This window comes from Heliangelus exortis, chromosome Z (assembly GCF_036169615.1).
Source record: "Heliangelus exortis chromosome Z, bHelExo1.hap1, whole genome shotgun sequence".
NCBI classification, from domain to species: domain Eukaryota; kingdom Metazoa; phylum Chordata; class Aves; order Apodiformes; family Trochilidae; genus Heliangelus; species Heliangelus exortis.
The window spans coordinates 21,135,402-21,149,137 of NC_092454.1; the positions used below are offsets into that span (position 1 = coordinate 21,135,402).

The following is a 13,736-nucleotide window of genomic DNA, read 5'->3' on the forward strand; positions in this document are numbered from 1 at the left end:
GTTTTCATGCATTCTTCCTAGTGATGACTGTGAAGTCCATTAATATCTCATGAAAAGCACTAAAAAAACAGCTGTGGGCAATTATGCTTACATCCAATTGCACAAATAGGATCCAGTTGCTGTAGTAAGGTAGTATGTAACAGGAACCAGCTCCTACACCCAAGTCTTCACTGTCATTCCTCCAACAGAGCCATTTAGCATTCTAAAGGTGGAACACACACTACTTCAGAAACCACTGTTGTGTATTGTACAAATCAATTCTTAAGGTATAGGTGGCTGATAAATTGTCACTACCAAGTTGATTCAAAATGATTAAAACAGAAAACAGAGGAAATATGAATTGGCTTCTTATCTCACAATGAATTTTCCTGATGAGTATAACTTCACAAACTGGTTGTATTCTGGAACTTAATTTGTTGACAGTGGGACTACAGACAATAGAAGGCAAAACTTAAAAATCAGCTTTCCTTTGAACAACTGGGCAATTACTCTGCTCTCATTTATAAAAAGCTCTTCATAATCAACCTAGTATTAACTGTAGTGATCTCCATTTATTATTATCTAAGGATTGGTTAAGGTTAGGTCATTTCAGATTCTTTATATTCAAACACAGCATTTTGCTTTGTCAGTGAAAACAAATATAGGGTTTTTTTAGTTAAGAGGAGGAAGAATTGCCAACAGTGTCAACATGCTGTGTCTCTAATGGAAATACTCAGAGGCAGGCTCCTGACTTGAGATTTAAACACCCAGATTCACAGAATTGTCATGGTTGGAAAAGACCTCTAAGATCACCATGCCCAGCCACCAACATCACCCCCTAAATAAAATAAGAAAGATATATTTATCTTATCTGTATATATTTATATATTTATATAAATATATATATGTATATATTTATATATATTTATATCTGATATATTTATATTATCTGTATCACCATGCCCACTAGAACATGTTCTGAAGTGCCTCATCTACAGAGATTTTAAAGACTTCCAGGGATGGTGATTCCACCATATAAATTTGTTAGGCGCTGCAGCTGGATTTGACAGTTACTCTAATCACTTTTCTCCAGACTTGCTGGAGACCTTTCCATTTACTAAATTCTAACTTAAAGTAGCATTTGCCTTTCAATCTTGTGCCACTTCACTTACCTGAAAATCAGATGTGGCCTTTGTAATTTGCAGATACTGGAATTTGGTTGTACATCATGCATCAAAGTTCATAACAAAGCAAAACCAGGCAAAATGAGCCACTAGCAGTAGTTCTCAAAAGAACATAAGCAAAAAAGACTCTCTGCAGACCAACGGTGCCAGAACAGCTTTATTTTTCACTTAATACAAGGCAATTAGAGTGCCTTTTAATACTTCACATAACAGTTATTAGCAAATACAAATATACATTTTTTTTTCCGCTTTTAATGAAAATGTCCACTTAAGGATTTAACTTAGAAATTTCGGTTGTGAAAGATCTCTAGATTTTTGCAAAGTTAACAGATATTCCAGTGCAAAAATAGATCCCATTACAGATAGCATAAAGTGCTTGGAATGAAGGACTAAGTATAATTCAGGAGGGAAGGATATGCACAAAGTGGTGGTTTACCTGTGGGGAAAATACAACTCCTTACTCAAATATAAACGTACTACAAAGAGGATGGAACATGTAAATAGTAATAAACTTTAAAATAAGTTAACATCTCAGTGCAGTTTCATTATCAAGAGTGGTTCATACACTGTATGTCATGCTAGAGTGGTTTTTTTCCCCCAACACACACTTAGAAGCGTAAATTAGTGGCTTCCTGAACTTATGACAGATCTTCATGTGAGCACTGCATTATGCTGTCTGTTCAGTACAAACAAGATAGATAAGAACTGTGAAACAGTTCAGTTAATATTCATGTTTACTGTAAAATTTCATCACAGATAACACTCTGTATGACCATGACAGTCACAGGGGAATAGGAATCAAGAATCTCTTTTCAGCTAGCTCAGGAAAGAAGATGACTGTGACTTTTGTTTCCTGCTAAATTAATCATTTACACAAGCAATTAAAAGAGCAAACCACAGCCCATTCAGGACCAAATCTGCATCCTCCTAGAAATTGTTCTAGTTCTACATGCACTACTTTGATGCAGTGCAAAACTCAGGCCTTCACTCCAGTGACTTAATGCTGATTTGTAATAGTGATTTTTAGCAGTTGTAATCTTCAATACATACTATTTTTTTCAATGATATCGTAACATACCTGCAGCCTGTTACAGAGAAGTCATAGCTGTAGCTCAGGTGTTAGTAATTTTTCTGCACCTGGATGTCTGGTGTATCCATCACCCTGTAACACATCCCCATAGGGTGACTATGCCATAAAGATAATAACGAAGCATGTTTTAAGTGAGGTATACCAATCCCCATTACACTCCATTCTCAATCCCCTTACCAATGTATTATACAGATGAGAAAAAAAAAAAGAAAAACAGAAAGAAAAAAAAAAGAAAATCAAACCAACAAAAAGTATGAAAAAGGCACTTCAGCAGAGCATGTAGTAAGCTCTTACTTAATCCCAAGGTAGGAAATAGCAGGGACTGGGAACTTGTGCTAAATATTTAACTGTTGGCATATTAAAATACACTAAATTGGTCAGTGTTACCAAGCACACCTGGAAATACGTATTCTGCCTTCTTTCAGGCTCATGCCAGCCTCTTTGCTGTTTGTTGGGCTGCTATGGGCATTCACAGAACGAAATGGTCCATGACTGATGCATGGCGGAGTAGCATCAAGAACTAGTGCAGAACCAGTTACGGGTACTTAAGGCGGAAGCATGAGATACAGGAATAGCCCAGGAACTGTGCTTGGATTCAAACCACATTACTGAAACTGTTTCTGAATGTAAAAGCAAGACAGAGGGGCCTGTAAGTGTATTAAAGAAAGCATTCTCTCCTATCACTGCTATACAGTGCAAGCAAGAATTGGTTACCATTTAATATCCCCTCTAATATTATTCTGGCTTTATAATAACTGTAGCATTACTATTTTGAACTACCTTGTTCTTGAAGGGGATTTTTACTAAAGCAGATTTTCACATGTATAAGAAGGATGTGTTTTCCAGTTAGGGATCACCTAATGACAGAAACTACACTACGCAACAGAAGTAAAAATTTACACATTACTCTTACATTATACCAGTTCCCAAATGGGAAAATTTTACATGAACAACTTGCAGTAATTGCAGATAGCGGCTGATTGCTCGAATCTGGAACTTGGTCAGATCGTGAATGTAGCTATTGCTGAATGGATAGAATGAGAGCATAGCATCACAGGCATAATGTAAAGAAATACTGTGGCTACAAAGATCAACTGAAAGCACTTTCAGTCCCTAATTATGCTACCTACCTATTTAAAGTCATAAATAATACTGTTAAAAAAAAATCTACATCTTATTTCTAGCTTTATCTGGCAAAACCAGAAATGGCAACATGCTTGTGCTAAGCAGTAACTCCAGATGATGTGTACCTTTCTGGTGCAAAGCAGGCATTAAAGAGCAGATATTGCATATGTGAGTGACATCTCATGATTTAGAATTTGCTCTTGGCATTAGCAGCTTGTACAACTACTGAGTTTGTTGCTGTGGTCCAAACCCTAGGACTGCTTCTCACCCACTTCCTCCTATTAGGTGTTCATGCAGCTATTTGCAGTACCTCAAAGGAGACGGAGAGTACTTAGCCACACAAAAACCTAGTCAGAGTAGGTTATTGGTTGTGATGCTGGTGGGACAATCCTGTGTATTTGCAGGGTTCACAGTTCTGGGCATCACCACTAACTTACGGAGATGTATAGATATGATGGCCTGCCTCTTGCCATCCTGTTTGCACAGTACAGCTCTGTGCCCCGATTTGTCACCAACTGACCTACAGCAGTCCAGGAAAAGCAGCTGGTCAGGTAAGTTTTCAAAACCTAGTTTACTGGTGGTGAATTTTCTTGCCACTGACTGTCTTGGTGCATTCATTGCCAGCAATGGATGTAGCACCAGGTCATTCCCACTCCTGACATGATTGTTTTAAAAACCAAAACATGCACGCCTAAAATATCTATAAATAACCACTGGCCATGATTCCTCGATGAACAATTTCTGCCAATTTAGTGAGAACATACCGTACACGGCAAGATACGGCATGGTTAGAATCCCACAGCATCTGGTGGGTGCTTTACCACAGCTTCAGAGTTATACTGTAAAGAGCTAAGTTCAAGTCTTTCACTTGAGAACAGTACGACTCCATGAGGCACTGCCCCTGTAAAAGAATTTCTGTTTTCATTGCATTGAATTGCATTGCATTGAATGGTTATCAGTAGAGTGTCCAGTTTCTCTTCCTCTAGCTTCTTCTTTGTGAGTATCCTATCCCAGGAACAGGAAATTGGATTCTGCTTATGATTTCTTTGCTGAAGTTGGCTCACACACAACTTTCTTTTACCTTCTCATCTTGCAGGAAGGAATTGAGGATTGCAATGTCTACCACAGTCTGGTTTTTGTGCAATGACAAGTCCTTAGTGTGGTCGTCGTCACTTTGGTCCTTAGCAAAATTTACAAATACCTAAAAAAAAAAAGGCCACATCACACATCACCCTGTATTTTCATTAACTTGGGACATTTTATACAATGGAGTTCAATACTGTGCTGAAATTCCCTTTAAAAGGTAAGTCCAGTAAACTGGTGGATTTATACCTACCTCTCACAAAGAGGTTTGTGGCAGACAGGCTACTAGAAACTTACTTGGTCAAGTGTGGTCTGAGAAACAGAGTAGTCTTCTATATGGAGTCTCTTTTTGTTCTGGGAAAGAATACTGAATATTCTGGCCAGGGAGGATGGTGAAGATGGAAGCTGGTACTGCAGCATGTTCCGATGCTTTTCCTTCAAGACACTTCCAGGGAAGGCATGACCAAAGAACTCCTCTACAGGCTTCAGGTCTGGGTTTGCCCCTGCAATTCTCACTACTATGGTGTAACCATCTCCAAACCTATAAACAAGAAGGCCAGCACAGTAGTCAAGTGTTATTGAAATAAAAGTGGAGCTTAAAATCCAACATTTCCCATGGCCAGAATCTCAATGAATATGCTGTGTGAGGAGTTAAGTCTGACTGTATCTCCCCCAAAACGCAGAGAACTTTGTGGTACAAGTGAAACTAGCTACCTGTTCTTTAGATGCTGGACGCTGCCCAGACACCTGAATCGTCCATTGACCATTATTGCCATTCGAGTGCACAGGGCTTCACATTCCTCCATGCTGTAGGCAGAAGTAACTTTATTAGCACTGCAAGCAGCAGTGAAGGGAAGAGCAGCCAAGCAAAGTTTAGCATCTAGCCCTGGTAGGTGCTAGGTATGATATGGTATGATACAATCATCACTACTTGCCTGTGTGATGTGAGCACCACTGATCTCCCCTCTTTGATTACGCTCAGAGCACAGTTCCACAAGAAACGACGTGCTTTAGGATCCATCCCTGTTGTTGGCTCATCCTGCCATCACATGCAAAAAACAGACTATGCTGTTACATTCTACAAACAAATACCTCATTTCTGAAATGACTTGTCCATTCTTATCATGCATACTGGAAAAGTTGAAAATAAGCAAGTTTGACTAATTGTGCAAAATGAGAAAATAATTTATGCTCAAAATCTTAAATTAGCAACCATATTTTTTAGAACTGAGAAGTACTGCTTATTCTGTAACTGTGACAAGTTGAAATACCAGATCTAAAGTTAAAATCAATTAGCTTGTTTAAATAGAGCGCTAGACTACTTTCTCCTATACTATGAACTTTAATTCTAAGGTTTGTTCTTCAATTTCCTGTAAAGAATTCTGTAATACACATTTCCAATTTTCACTGAATTATTAAGAACACAGGACTGATTCTTGTGCATAGTAAGATTTGCTTTTGCCCAGCAGGAAGGCTGTTACTTTTTTTGATGTATTTGAAAATGTATTTCAAAATAATTGCAGCAGTACTAAAATTGTGAAGATGCTGTAGAGCTGACAGTCTGGCATAATATTGGAGCCCCCCATTTCCCCAGTGATTTTTTAGAAATTGAAACCTGGAGGCAGGCTATAGCTTGCACCTACATTTATATAGGGCATCTTTATTTCCATATGACCTTTGTATTTAAGCATTAGTTGGCCACGAAATACCTAGACTTCATTTGAACCTGATTTTTCTGTTCTTCAAGGATAATCTTAATGAGCAAAGATTGTATCACTCACCAGAAATACCACAGGTGGCCCTCCAATAAGGGCAATGGCTGTGGAGAGTTTGCGCCTGTTCCCTCCACTGTAATTCCCAGCGTATTTTTCTCCATATTTCACGAGGCCCAGTTTCCGAATTGCCCACTCGCCAACCTACAAGAGACAGCACACCACCATCTTGAATCAAGCAAAGATGCCTCACACAGTGATATTTTTTGTTATGAGCTTTGACTTTACATTTTCGACCCTCATCTGAGGATCTATTGTGGCATGGCTGTGGGTTTTGAAACACCCTATTCACCTCTAGATCAGGATATAAGCAATTCTACCCCTGAGAGCTGGAAAATCAAATGGCTGCATCTTATTGGGCAGTAAGCATGAATTCAGCATCAGCTGAGCCACCATTAATCACCAGTGTGGCACTCTTCACAGCTCTGGCTTTCTAGTTGCTGTGGGCTTATAGCAGAGACATGGTCACTCCTGACACACAGCAATCCCACTGTGGTGTGTCTTAACCCTTCGGACAGATGAGGAGGAACGGGTTTGTTATCCAGGAGTATTGTGACTGGTGACAACAAGCAGGCGTTGCTGCCCTGAGGACTACAAAGTGTTAGGAGGAAGAGATTCAGTTACGACTCAGATCATACCCAGAACTGAGTCTTGTTTTTATAAGGGTCTGGTGGGAACACCACACAGAGGAACTTGCCAGCAACCTTAGAAGTAGCTTGCAGATTTCACCCATCATCACTCCTCTCAAAGAGGGTATTCAAGCTACCTGGACACATATCAGGCACCAGTTCTGGCCCTATTCAAAGCACCACAAACATCACTTTCCTAACCTATGACAGTTCCTGTTGTGCAGCTTGCAGGATACATACAGAGAAAACTGCTGTTAATTTAAGGAAACAGCACTGAGAAGGGTGCAGTATGGTACTGGCAGCTGTCATTAATTTCCTAAAGACTGCTAGTATAACCCCATGTCTGAATGCCGAAATAGCAGCACTTCAGTGATGCAGTGCAATCAATTGGAAAGATTTAACAGACAGCATGAGGCTTCTGGTAATCTGTAGGGTGCTTGTTCCCTGGACTTCAAAGAATTAACTCTTGACAGAAGGTGAAGCTCTGCATGACCTGCAGCTCCACAGGCCTTAAACTCTTAAAGGAAAGAAGTCATTCAGTGGAGAAGTGCATCCACTATGAGAAGGCAGGACCCAAACTATCTGCCCTTCCATTTAGCACACTTCTCCAGGCAGCACTGAAAAAACACAGCAACTCTGGTTTGCTCTGGAAAAGGGGGGCAGATTTCATCATACAGTATCTTCAGCAACTTCACATGATGACATTGCAAGTGTTGCAGAGGGGATGCATGCAAGCAGGAACATCTGGTCACTGGGGTAGGTTCTGTGGTATTTCATTCACCTTGCAGACTTCTTTCTCTGGAACACCTCTAAGTAGCGCGAAGAACTCCAAGTGCTCCCGCCCTGTTAACAGTTCATTAACAGCATCAAACTGTGGGCAGTAGCCCATGTTCTGATGGACTTCTTGGATGTTGGACAAGATACTGTAAAAGAAAATAAACTTTTGTTAGGATTTCACACCTATGCTACTATTTTAGGGGTTAAAAGGAGAACAGTAAACCAGTTTTTGGAATCACTGAACTCAAAAAAATACAGCATCCTAGAAGTCTGTCTTGGGCAAATTATTTGCTCATATTTGCATATTATTTACTCTGTCCTCACCCCCCCATTTTATTTTTTAATAAGATTCATATATTAAATACATATTACATATAACATTCATTACAACATTTTATTTTTTAATTATAACATTCAAATGTGAGGGGGCAGGTATTCAGAAATGACTATGAGACTAAATCAGTTTTCCTAAGCCACTGCAGTACTTTACCAGACTCGGCAAAGAGCTTCAACAGATGCCAAGAATTGGAATAGGGAGAAGTGGGATAGAGTTTAGACTTGCAAGAAACAGAACAAAGGCTATAAAGCCTTGAAGGACAAAAAGAGGAGAGATTAATGGTCTTTCACCTGTTTCCTTTGAGGAAAGCTTCTCCTCCTGTTACATCTGTATCACCAGTTAGCATCTTAAAAGTGGATGACTTGCCAGCACCATTTACTCCCAGAAGTCCAAAGCACTGGGGATAGAAAAGAGCAGATGAGCACAGTGTATTTGAGAACATTGTTCAGCTATGTCATTTGCAATGCTGACAAGATGAGAGAGAGCAAACTTGACAGCTGAAGGGAGTCTTCAGTGCATTCCCGGGAAAACACTTCTGGACTTTCATTTGAAGTACAAAACTTTAGGCTGGAAAAAGGAACCAACTATGGTGTTACTTTGGTGCATTGCCACCATAATACATCTGTGCCAAAACTCAGAGGGTACCAGAGTTCAGCCTCTCACCCCAGACAGAGAGTGCAGTATCTCCTTCAGAGGCAGAGAGAGACAAAATCAGAAACTGCTTCAACTTCTGGGTGATTTCCTGGGATGTAATTTGAAAGTCATCTGGTTTTGATGTTACCCTACCCTTTGCTGTTGCTCTTAAATACGGTGGTAATAGCAAAGCAATGAATTTGACAGATAAGCCTACCTCTCCAGGGGGGATTCCAACACAGATCCTATCAACTGCTGGCTTTCGCTTCATTCTGTAGATCTGAAACCAGAATAAAAAGAACGAGAAGGACAAGGAGAACTATAATTATATGTATTCAACACTCCAAATACCCTCCAGTCTTAATCCCACTGAATTCCTCTGAATGAGGCTTCTGGTAAACTGTGCGGTGTATATGCCAGTTGTAAGAATGCAGAACTTCTCTGTCACCTTGGTTAGCTCCTTGATTTCCAAGATGTCACTCTGCCCTCCTCCGCTAATTATCCTCTGTCTTTCTCTGGTTACATCCTCATCTTCATCATTCACAGGAGGCAGTTTAGCATAGACAGGCCTGGAAAAAGCAACACGACAAAGCCTTAGCAGAAGATAATGGCTTCCACAGTTAATAGTCTCCCCACTTCATGAGGGACATCAATGAAAGTTCACCTGATTACAGTGGTGAGGTGGAGCTGACAACCTACCTGGGTTTGATGAAAAACCTGTACTGGATAAGCACCGTGATGAGGAAGAAAACAACGCCCTCCACTGCCATGGCAAAGAGGTTCCTTCCTACCAAGTCCCAGGACAGAGGGGACACAAAACGATTTTCTCCTGCCATGAGATAAGAAGCATGAGATAAGAAGCATAGTGTGCCTTTTCACACAGCACACTACCATTTCTTCTTGAACAGCTCACCAAGCTGGACAACAGGGCAACTGGAGAGCAGCCACTGGGAGGAGGAATGGGACAGACCACACAAGGGGCCAGCTGGGGCATGCATATTTCTTACTGAAGGAAGCTGGGATTCATGCCCAGAAAATTTATTGTATCAAAGAAGAGCTGGCCCACCTTCCCAAAAGGTTAGTGGAACACAGAAAGCCTATGATTCTGACCCGACAACTGCATCCCAGATAAAAAAAAAAAACCTGTCTTTTCAGAATCTTGGCCATTCCTTACATTTGGCCTACTGAGACTCTTGATACAGTTGGCTTTATGCATTTTTACTTAATGCCCCTAGTAACTCAAAAATCTGAGAATCTACTTGCCAGCCCCCCTTCAGTCCTCATAACAAGCTTAAGAGGACAGCTGTGACGATGTGCCAGCTTTGATCAAACCTGCGATGCAAATCATTCACTTTCAGTTCAGACCACTGTCCCTGTGACTGTATGCAATCTCACTTACCAAACCTCTCCAGAGCATCAGCCATGGCCTGGTTTTTCACCATGTCAATCAGTCCCCGCCCCAAGCAGAAATGGGGGAAGATGAGGAAGACAGACTTCAGAATGTCATTTATGTTGTTCAGCTTCTGTTAAGACATAATTCAAGTGCCAGTGAGGCACAGGAGCAGAATGTTGCCCCATCTTCCAACTGTGACCCATGCTGTAATTGACCTCTCCCTACCCCAACACTGCAATCCCACAAAAAATCAAGGATTAGAAATGATCTCTGAAGAGCCAGTGCCATGACTCTTCTGGATGGTCTGTGCTTTTTTTCTGGATGGTCGGGGTTCTAAAAATACAAGAAAACTGCATCAACGGAGAGATTTCTCTAAACGCTCCCCATCTAAGAAGCAGCATCTACAAACAATAAAACCCAAAAACACTACAGGTTGATGAGACAGGAAAGCTTATGTTGCGCACCCTGTTTATCTCACAGGCTCTGGGTAGCACCTCCCTGTTCCATACTAGAAGTTCTAATCCTTTTACTTTTTTGACTTACTCCACAGGTTTGACTGACAGTAGACTGAGATGCTCCTGTTCTGCCCTGCGCTTATTTTCTGCCATGTACATGTTTGTACTAAGCTAAAATATGCCTCGTAATAAAAGGGGCCATCATCAATGTCTATTAATGCCCCCAGACAATGCTACAATCAACAGGTAGCTTCCACAGGGTATCCTCAACCAATCCCTACACAAGGAACACTTCAAATCACTGGGTTTTACATGAGGCCTGCTAAGACTTCTTGTGTTGCATGTAGGCATGAGAAAGTTGCACCTTCTCCAGTAGAGAGAAAGCTTTGGAAAAACTGAAGTAAGGTGGCTAAGTTCTCAATACAATTAAGAGAAGTACCTACCACAGGAGGCAAAACTGAGGGCAACCAAATGCTTGCATGCTTCAAATGGCCTGTAGTAGAAGGAAACTGACCTTTATGGAAACATACAGGAAAATCTATTTGAACGGACCAAAATATTTTTTTTTTCCCTATGAGTGATTGAGAACCACAAGAGGTTGCCCAGAGAGGCTGTGAAGTCTCCATCACTGGAAATGTTCAAAATCTGATGGCTGTGAGCAACCTGCTCTAACTGACCCTACTCAGAGGTTAGAGTAGATAATTTGGAAGGTCCCTTCCCACCTTACCTATTCTGTGGACATTGCTGAAGTGGGATCTAACCCATTTCCATCAGAATCTGTGTTTAAACTGCAGTAGCTCATTGGTAGAGGCCTGGGGCCAGCCTTTCTAAAGAACTGTCTGTTAAAGGCAACATGGCATCAACATGGAACTAGACTGTAGCAGTACAAGACAATTAGTAGCTTCTGGAAAAAACATACATTGTTGGTGAAGAGCTCCAGCACAAAGGTAGCCACACTGCCATTGATGCCAATGAAGAGGTTCACGCTGGTCAGCACAACGTATGCTGTGCTGGGGATTTTGAACACAAAGGAGGCTGGGTACATGAGAGGGGTGATGGACCACCTGGCAAGAAGAAAGAAAGCAACATCAGGTAAGCACCTTCCAATTCCAAGAGTCTTCCCAGTCATCCTTCTGATGAGAAATCCCTTACCCATAGAGAAACAGAAGGAGAGCCAGCACAGGCAAGTTGGAGGAGGATACATAGGACTTCTGCTGGAAGCAGATGAAGATGATGATGACTAACGTGGCTGGAACAATGTAGTTGCACTGGAAGGTGAAAAATATGGTTTTAGATTTGTTTTCAGATGATAAAAGAAATTAAAGATGTCTTTCTGCTCTGAACCAATGTTTTTCAAAATTCTTCAGTGTTCCCAAAAGTGTTTCCAACAGGAGACTCTTGGGAGTGACACTTGTGGACAACAATGAAGTACACATGAATTTATGTTTCTTGGTTCCTCCAGAAGTGACTTTTTTTTCCAACTACAGTTGACAAAAACTGCTTTGAACAGAGCAGAACAAGGAGCTACACAAGCAAACATTTGGGGGCAGGTATTTTTAAGTGACATCATAGAGGCTGATGATTGAGCTTATGGTTGCCCTTCCATCCTCTGTTGCATATTCCTTGTCCCACTGAAGTGAACCACAACTGCTTCCAAGAGAATAAACATAGAATTCACAGGCACAGTTGTCATTTACTGAATTCATGTGGCATCCACTGCCCCTCAGTGCACATTGCACTTTGGTGTCATTGACACCCTGCAGGCACTGAATGGAGGACAATTTGGAATCTTCATAAGGTTCTTACCATATCCCAGACAAAGTTGGCCAGCCAGTAGATCACAGGCTTCACACCACTAATGAACTGCAAGTGTTTAGCCTTGCTGACACGCTCCTGGATAAGGAAGACCACAAAGCTGGCAGGAACAAAGGACATGGCAAAGATCACGCAGATGGAGACTAGAACATCCACAGAGGTGGTCATCCTGAACATACACAAAAAAAGAAAGCTAAGTGTTTGTGTGCTGATGTTGGCTCCTTTGAAATTAAACAAGACAGGACATGCAGGACAATACAGAAACCATCCTGCTTTCTTTTGTGCTTCCTTTCCAGGGTAAAAGACTATTACATCAGGCTGTCTTAACTCAGCAAGAAAACATAGACAACCTGGAAATGGGCTGGTAACTTAGGTAGGATAGACTGACTGCCAGCTGTCTTCCTTATCAGGACCACTTTATTTCCCACTTAATGCATTTCTTGGGGTTGTCAGGACTTTCTCTTTTTGTGTGTGTCATTTTAATGTTCAGAGGTATCTGATAGTCATCTGCCACTGCCCTAAGATTTGAGGAATGTATCTGCAGACAGCTCATGAGTTTTGAATCAGGTTGTGGTAGTAGTGGACTTATCACTGCCTCACTGGAGTAAGCCCAGAGCATTTCTCCGTGTGCTCCAGGCTGAGACAGTGGGCAAAACCGAACAGGATCTATCAATGGTTATTAGTCTAATGGTGGCACCTTGGAACAATAGAATGATGATATATTCATGGAAAGGTGCCCTTCTGGATATGGCTGAGGGGAATTCATCAACTGGCAGAAGGCCACTGAAGATTACACTGGTTCTTAGGAATTGCAGCTTCAGGGAGTTGGAGAGACAAAAAGCCTGCAGGGCAGTGCTGCTCAACAGCATGTGTTGTCACCTGCCCAGACCACAACAAATAAGGCCAGAAAGTTAGAGCCTAAATGCCACAGGTCACCAAGTGACAACCAGTGAGGCTAGCAGCTCCCATGTTGCCTTTTTTCAGTAATCAGCAGCTGATGAGCCCAAACCCATTCACATTCACATCAGGACTTACAGAGCCACTTCTGAGAGCTGTTGCTTGGTGAGGTTGAGTGGGTGATTGAAGGCAGTGATCCCATAAGCACTAGGGTTCTTGCCCTGCTGCAGGTTGGCCCGAAGGATAGCGTTGTTGATCACATTCAGGAAGGAGGCGATGGCATGCCATCCCTTGTTGTTGAACCACACCTGTGAGAGATCACATCAGCATTAGAAAGGCACCAAGTATGTCAGATACCCAATGGGCTCCTGAGCCTTGCAGAACATCTCTTCCTCTATAGAGGGGACATAGGGACAGAACATACAGTTTGATCAATAACCACAAGAGGCTGCTGGCAGCTAGCACTGATCTCCTTCCTGGGCCTTAGAGCTAGACTTCAAGGGGGCACCAGATTTTGGGGAATCCCACTCAGGAATACAAGCTATATTTGCTTCACTAGCAAATACA

At 41.6% G+C, this 13,736-nt stretch overlaps 1 protein-coding gene across 6 annotated transcripts in view; it reads right to left on the minus strand.

Annotated features, from left to right (window-relative positions):
* Nucleotides 1–1,294: 1,294 nt before the first annotated feature.
* The window catches only part of ABCA1 (ATP binding cassette subfamily A member 1), a 97,632-nt gene continuing 85,190 nt past the window's right edge, over nucleotides 1,295–13,736 (minus strand). For 5 of the 6 annotated variants that reach the window (XM_071731152.1, XM_071731148.1, XM_071731149.1 and 2 more), the window contains 15 exons: nucleotides 13,308–13,477; nucleotides 12,264–12,441; nucleotides 11,610–11,725; nucleotides 11,377–11,521; nucleotides 10,009–10,132; nucleotides 9,309–9,438; nucleotides 9,058–9,178; nucleotides 8,827–8,889; nucleotides 8,267–8,373; nucleotides 7,644–7,785; nucleotides 6,243–6,377; nucleotides 5,397–5,500; nucleotides 5,176–5,268; nucleotides 4,759–5,002; nucleotides 1,295–4,579 (listed from right to left, as the gene is read on the minus strand). In XM_071731152.1, the coding sequence (XP_071587253.1) occupies nucleotides 4,439–4,579; nucleotides 4,759–5,002; nucleotides 5,176–5,268; nucleotides 5,397–5,500; nucleotides 6,243–6,377; nucleotides 7,644–7,785; nucleotides 8,267–8,373; nucleotides 8,827–8,889; nucleotides 9,058–9,178; nucleotides 9,309–9,438; nucleotides 10,009–10,132; nucleotides 11,377–11,521; nucleotides 11,610–11,725; nucleotides 12,264–12,441; nucleotides 13,308–13,477 (2,013 nt within the window). In that variant the 3' untranslated portion in view covers nucleotides 1,295–4,438. Of the gene's footprint in view, nucleotides 4,580–4,758; nucleotides 5,003–5,175; nucleotides 5,269–5,396; nucleotides 5,501–6,242; nucleotides 6,378–7,643; nucleotides 7,786–8,266; nucleotides 8,374–8,826; nucleotides 8,890–9,057; nucleotides 9,179–9,308; nucleotides 9,439–10,008; nucleotides 10,133–11,184; nucleotides 11,522–11,609; nucleotides 11,726–12,263; nucleotides 12,442–13,307; nucleotides 13,478–13,736 lie in introns of all 6 variants that reach the window. The other variant, XR_011723325.1, reaches the window with a different exon arrangement.